This window comes from Notothenia coriiceps, unplaced genomic scaffold, assembly GCF_000735185.1.
Source record: "Notothenia coriiceps isolate Sejong01 unplaced genomic scaffold, NC01 NC01_scaffold00006895, whole genome shotgun sequence".
Classification (NCBI taxonomy): Eukaryota; Metazoa; Chordata; class Actinopteri; order Perciformes; family Nototheniidae; genus Notothenia; species Notothenia coriiceps.
In genome coordinates this window covers 8,032-15,047 of record NW_011339596.1, presented here as the reverse complement: position 1 = coordinate 15,047, position 7,016 = coordinate 8,032, and the positions used below count along the sequence as shown (strand labels likewise).

At 38.9% G+C, this 7,016-nt stretch overlaps 1 protein-coding gene across 1 annotated transcript; it reads right to left on the bottom strand.

Moving 5' to 3' along the window:
- Window positions 1–782: 782 nt before the first annotated feature.
- On the bottom strand, window positions 783–6,551 carry LOC104943820 (carboxypeptidase A1-like; the record flags this gene model as incomplete). The annotated part of the gene is made up of 8 exons (XM_010769285.1): window positions 6,481–6,551; window positions 5,428–5,509; window positions 3,512–3,646; window positions 3,335–3,433; window positions 2,734–2,835; window positions 2,522–2,620; window positions 1,136–1,246; window positions 783–873 (listed from the first exon to the last, which is right to left on the bottom strand). Coding segments are annotated over exons 1-8 (787 nt in total), but the record flags the coding sequence as incomplete, so codon positions are not given.
- Window positions 6,552–7,016: the final 465 nt, after the last annotated feature.

The following is a 7,016-nucleotide window of genomic DNA, read 5'->3' as shown; positions in this document are numbered from 1 at the left end:
GTAATGTCTACTACTTCAGCACCATGGACAGTGTCATAGATTTAACACTGCACAGCACAGTTACTGATATTTCTGCGCCAACTTGCAAAAGCCAGTCAGGTGAATAACAAAACCCTGAGGCCTCTCTGCTACAGGGGAATATAGAGAGGGGATACGAGGTTAAGAATGGGCATGCATCCCACCTTCACATTGGATACTGAGTGTATCAGGGTCTAGAAAGTGTTGGGGAATAATTTGCCCTGCATGTCCTCCTTCGCCCTCTGACGCAGCTGACCAACCTTGAGCAGCCGTTATCTCCCATAAGGAGGGGCTGCCCTAGCATAATGTTGATGTTACCAGTTTATGACCTGGCAACTCTCTGTCAGAGATAGTTATTGTTGTGGGACACCTGGAACACGTCCTTCTCGGGGTGTAGATGACCCCGAGCCTTCAGTGTCCTCAGCTGTTTAGTCTATCTATTGAAGAATGTTGATAATTACACTCTGAACTAGTTAAAACCTCGAGCTACAGGAGGTTCTTCAGAATTGATTATGGAAACCGTGTGGTCAACTCGTGGCTCGTGACATGTCTTGTGAATTCTCCGGCCGAAGCTCCGAATAAAGCGTCAGTGTTTGCCCTCAAAGCTCCAGCTCTCCTCGTGTCTCTCTGAGTCCTGACTCCTATTGCTTCAGACGTTTCCCCCACAGAAAGTGTTTTCAGACAAAGCTGCCCCCCTTGTAGTACAACGTTTAGTTCGTAAACAACACAAAGTACAAGCGTTTACAGTCTTTTTTTATACATACCACCAAAGCCTGCATCCCAGTTCCTGTTGGGATCGACTCCGCGGCACATGGAGCCAGGGTTCTCTGAGCGGGTCTTACGCCACATACGATTCTGAACATCACACGGTACATTCAGTCAGGCAAAATGTGTGTTTTCAGAGACATAAAGAATAATATTTATTTAAATAAAGTGGTCTAAGCATCAACTATTTCTCCCTCTCAAATTTCCATCTTACAGCTAAAATGTCCAAACAGTGTTTTTTCTATACACAACATGAAAAACGTGAAATATGGAGATGGATATAGAAATTTGAAATACGGAGATGTAGCAGTCTTTACTGAACCAACATGTGTCTATGGACTGATAGACGTACGTTGTTGTGTGTGTAGTGGTAGCCGTCGGGGTTGGCGAGGATCAGCATGTAAATGTCCATGTTGTCCAGGAGGGAGGCCAGGGAGGCGTCCCTACCGTAATCTGTGGCAATCTGAGCAAAAACAGGTTTTCACTTTGTAGAAAGAACATTCTTAAAAAAGAAAGCAACCTTTCATACTTAAAAATACAAGATTATTTACAAGCAAGAAAGGAATCCATTTAACAGGTTTTGTTTGGTCTGGAAACAATAGTACATGCATTACTATGCTTACCATTTATTATTATTATAACGTTTGCTGTTGTTGGATACAAATAGGCATAGATCACTTATCAACTGCCATATTGTTATAAAGTAATATAAGCAATAATAGCTAAAACCAAATATATATACTATATTAACTATGAATATGCTGATTAGTTTTCAGATCGACAGTTTGACTGTAAAATGTCAGAAGATAGAGAAAAAAGTCAAAAGTTTTAACCGAGTTCAACCCTTAAGAACTGGATGGAACAAAGGTATTTAAATTACAATGAAATATTGAAAAAGATCAATAAAAAATGATCAATTATAATTGTAAGATCTCAATTATGATCGTTGTATTTTATTTATGTTCGATTGCACGTTGCTGCTCGTCCAAAGTGTTTATAATCAGAAACACTTGGCAGTCTTCTGGTTGTTTTTTGGAAAGGCTACATGTACTGAATAATGGATATTGTGTGTTTATTGTTTCTCAAAATATTCCAAAGGACTACGCCAGCTGGCTCACACTGGCACTGATGGGGCGAAGCCTGCGAGCTAGTTCAGGCAGTCAACTCGAACACCAATGATACATTACCACGTGACGCACCTCGTCCCTCTTACAACCGACCAAACACTTTCTCCTAAACATGCCGCTCTATTGAAGCTGCCAGGTCTTCCTGCCTCTGCCTCCTCGCTATGCTGCTGCTGCTGTGTTCACTTGCTATTGCTACGTTCATGTTCCTACTGCTGTGTTTCATGTTCCTGCTGTTTGCCTGCCCCACCACCACCCCAGCTTCCACCTGTAGGCTCGGGGGATAGTTATCTAATCATCACTCAATGTCCTTTGTAAACCTTAGGAGTGATGAGGCCCGAGCCTAGACGCCAAACTCAAACTATATGCTGCTTCTAATAAACATATTAAGAACACGTGAGTTGTCTGACTGAATTACAGTTATGTTGATTAATGTACGTTGTCTTTATAAATAAATCAGTGAAATTAATTACACTTTCTGTTATTGAGATATCATTTTGGAACTCTTATTTTGAATGTAACTTTAACATATATTATTCCTCTAAGTATTTTTTTTTTGTTCACAGTCTCTAGAAAAGAGCATTTTAATTCAGTCTTTGGCTCTAACTCGTCACCTTGTTGGCGGTCCACACTCCGGTGGCCTGAGAGACCCACTCTCTGGAGTGGATCCCTGTGTCGATCCAGATGGCCGGCTTGTTTCCTCCTTTGCTGAACTACAACACAATGAAAACAGAATAAACTCATGCTGTCAGAATGATGTAGTGAAGATGTGACCCTGACACAGGTCCAACATGTACTCCTGATGTCTCGTTTGAGGCTGCCCTACCTTCAGCACGTACATGGGCCTGTTCTCATACGACCTCCCGATCTCCAGCTTGGTGACCAGAGTGGAGTACTCAGACACCAGAGTGTCCATCCAGCTGTAGATCTGCAGGGAGACATTACAATACACACCACTGTAAAGTGTGTGTACTAAACACAAAGTACTCCACATGTGCTGTTGAATCTAAGCTAATAGATAATGACCTGAGTAGTTGAAGAAAGGCACATTAGACTAAACCACTGTGGCACAGAATCATTTAATACATCTAATACAATTTCTGGTTACTATTAGTTATTAAAAAAGCAATTGATGTCAACTTAATTCTGCTCCATTTCTCATCCTCAAGTTACGTTTCCTCGTGATTTACTGTCAGTGCCACACTGTATTACCTTGATGCACAAACATTACTCTCTACATCAAATACAAATACATTTCATTTTCAAATTGCAAGATCATTCTTTTTTTGTCTTTTTACAAACATGATAGCCAATTGTAAAAAAAAGAAAAAAGGTTTGATTAATTTATTTTAGATTTTTCAACAAAATAGTTTTTTCTCTTAATCTGGAGTCATGAGTAACTTTTGTGTTTGTATAATAATCTTTACCGTCTCCAGACGATGATAAGCTCCGAAGTTGAAGCTCCTGCCGCTGCGCTCCTTGATTTGGTTCTCCATCATCTCGGACTTCTCCTCATCCAGACGCTCCTGAATGTGGCAGACAGGGGAACTCACATTCAGCACGGTCATCATTTAACCTGGACACACACACACACACACACACACCTGCAGGTCGTTGATGAGGACGGAGTAGGCGATGTTGTTGGCGCTCAGGATCTCGCTCACAGAGCTCAGGCTGGAGCTCGGCACTCTGATGTCGACGGGCAGCTCCATGGAGACCGGGCTGAGCCAGAAGTCCAGCTGAGAGCAGACAGGTGAACATGAGGAGTCGCATTATGGACTTATTTATTGTCTCAGTGTTGTCAAGTTGCTCTGAATTGCATTTGGCCTGGTCATTGTATACATTGCTTTCTCTTAAATTAGTGGGGTATGTTGATATAATTATATATTCAAATATAGTCTCTGATTGTGCTTTTTAGGTAACATTAACTCAGGGTATAAGGATACAAAATATTACTTTAATTTTAGAGATTAAATATGGTATTGATCGTATTTTTATTTTATTTTGTTTTAATTTCCCTATTTCTTTTTACTTATCATTTAATTGCAGTATTTACTATTTTATTTTCTAATAAGGCTTTTCATTAATTTTTGTATTGATATATTTCATATTTTTGTGAAATGTATTTATTATAATAATTATGTTTTTATTATTAGTAGTAAAAGTAGCAGCAGTAGTAGTAGTTTGTATATTATTATATTAATATGAATTACTCAAATGTATTTATATTCAAGTCTTTTTTTGTGAATATTTGATTTTGTAGATATTTCTTTATATTAAATCCTTGATACCTGTAGATATGTATGTACTTGTATTAAATACTACGATGAACATTGGCATATTTCAATAAAATATATAAATACATTATAATTATTGCTTCTATAAATAAAGTGATGGTTACACCCAGGTGTGTCCTCTCTCACTTCCTCGTACCTACCCTCCCCCACGCCTCCCCTTGTTTGCTGTTTTTCCACTGAGAGAGTAAGTGTACTTTTACTTTATCATGGACTTCCAAGTCTCCAACTTTTATATATAAATACATTACGGAAGTGTGAAGCAGCCAAAGTTTCAAATCAAAAAATGTCAGTGGCATAAATCTGAATAATGAATTTAATCAGAGTTTAACTAAAACAACAGCTTCTCATATTTGAATCTGTTGTTGTTTAATCAAAAACACTGATTTATTGTGTCCGTCTGCCTTTAAATCTGCATTAATTTACATCTTGGAGGAGCAGTGAATATTTTATTAATAGAATACATTGGAGGAAAGGTCAATCAGTAGATGTTTTCTGTATTTAAGCAAGCAGCAAAAAACAGGACTTTCTGACAAGTTACTATGTACTAACCCAAATAATAAATTCAACAACTCTCAGCGTCATCCTGCTGCCCGTAATACAATATCCCAATTCAAATGTAAATGGTAACATGTATGTATGTGAGAGTGTGTAGGTATGAGCAAAAATAATACATCATTTGAAATCAAAGAAATCCTGAAACACTCTGTTTAAATGCATCCAAACCCAACACTTATTTATTTTAAAATCACTCATTTGTTAATCTTGTTTTCACGTGCAATCCGCTCTTTCTTGTTGTATCTGTGTCCTTGCCTTGTGTTCTGTACTGGGAGGTTCATGAGAATTTCTTTGGCACAAGCAGCTGAGAAAACATGAGGAACATACTGTAGGTGTACTGCTTTTTTACTTTATCTTATATTTGTACATACATACTTATAATATTTTCTTGTATTTTCTTGAACATTTTTACTTTAAGTTCCCTTTTGATTATTTTAAATCTTATTTGATCTAAGGTGGAGATACCGTCACAAAACGTTTTAGTGTTTCTGATTCAGTAGTGCTGTGTGTGTGTGTGTGTGTGTGTGTGTGTGTGTGTGTGTGTGTGTGTGTGTGTGTGTGTGTGTGTGTGTGTGTGTGTGTGCGTGCGTGCGTGCGTGCGTGCGTGCGTGCGTGCGTGCGTGCGTGCGTGCGTGCGTGCGTGCGTGCGTGCGTGCGTGCGTGCGTACCTCCAGCTCCTCTCTGGTCTCCAGGGCCTGCAGCAGTTTGATCTGCTCCTCTGACTCTGCATTGATCCTGATGACCTGATCCCTGCAGAGAGAAACATGTTTCAGTCTCTAAAAACTAATATTCACATTTTAGTTTGTAAGTTGATTCTCAAATCCAAGTTATTTTCTGCAGTAGAGGAAGATTTAATTCCCTCCTTACCAAAATAAAAAGCAATTAATCGGCAGAACAGTCCGTAGCCCTGTTTTGTTTAATTCCATACGACTGTAATTATGATTTTATCTTTCTCCAAACCAAACAAAACCTCCTTTCTCTGCCCACTGAATTCAAATGAACTCTTTTATTGGTTGGTTATTAACATGCTGATTATAAGGCATTCAATTGAGGAAAATAGAAAAACCTTGATCAAGTCATGTAATACTTGTATTTAATAAATAAGCATGCAAGTTAATTCCTCAGCTAATTGGAAAACTGAGGAAATGGATGGTGAAAGTGAATGCTTCAAATGTTCGAAATTAAAGGTGGGGTAGGTAATTCACTTCAGAAACACTTTTTATATTCCATGGAATGCTCTTAACATCCCGATAGCAATGAATACATTAAATGCTTTGACAATAAATACATAAAAACATGTCATCTGTGGAAGCCGTGGAGCTGTAAAAAGCACGACCAATCATCTGAGCCGGCCCGGCTAAAATAACTGGATGGCCTACCTGCCTTCCATCTGTGCACAAACTTATCTCGTGCCCTCATTGCCCTAAGTATTTTTCTTTTGTACGTTTTTGTGTTTCTCCAATTTTTCCACAATACTGTTTTGATGTGGCTGTGAATAAGAAAACATGAAGGACAGACCATCTATTTTATTTATTTTTTAGAATAGAGAATTTTCTGCAAATAATTGTTACACATGAAGTTGTGCATACCTTGAACGGAACAAATGAAAGGAAATGAAAATGAGCGACTAAAGAGAGTAAGACGAACACAAGCAATACAACCATAAATGAATATATAAATACACTAAGTGACTTTCCACTGCTGCCTCCAGAAGAACTCACCCGATGAAGAGCCTCTCAGCGTGACTCGCAGCCAGCAGCAGCGTCAGCAGCCAGAAACCTCTCATCATGTCTCTGAGTTGGGACTGTTGACCCTCCTCCGGTCCTCTCTTCTTTTAAAACCACCCTGAGACAGCTGCTCTGTTCCCACTGCAGAGCACGCTGCTGGTATCACACGACAAAAGCATGTCTAGAAAAAAAGTTATTTCCAGAGACCAACCTGCTGATTAATCCTCTTTATCTGCTCAGTGCTCAGCTGCAGATAGTGGAAGTTTCCCATTATGCTTTCCTGACTGAACTAAAGACAAGAAACACTGAAAATGCTCCATTACAGGTAAAAGGGCTACATTCAAAACCTTAAAAAATAAAGCTGTATTTGTATACCCCTTCTTAGACACCAGGTGCAGCTCAAAGTGCTTTAAGGTCAGACAGTAAAAACTTCAGCACACATAATACAACAGTTTAAAAACCTGTTAAACCCAGAGCCTTTTTTTCAGGTTTCAGGCTCGAAAATGACATTCCCAGAATAAATGACCATA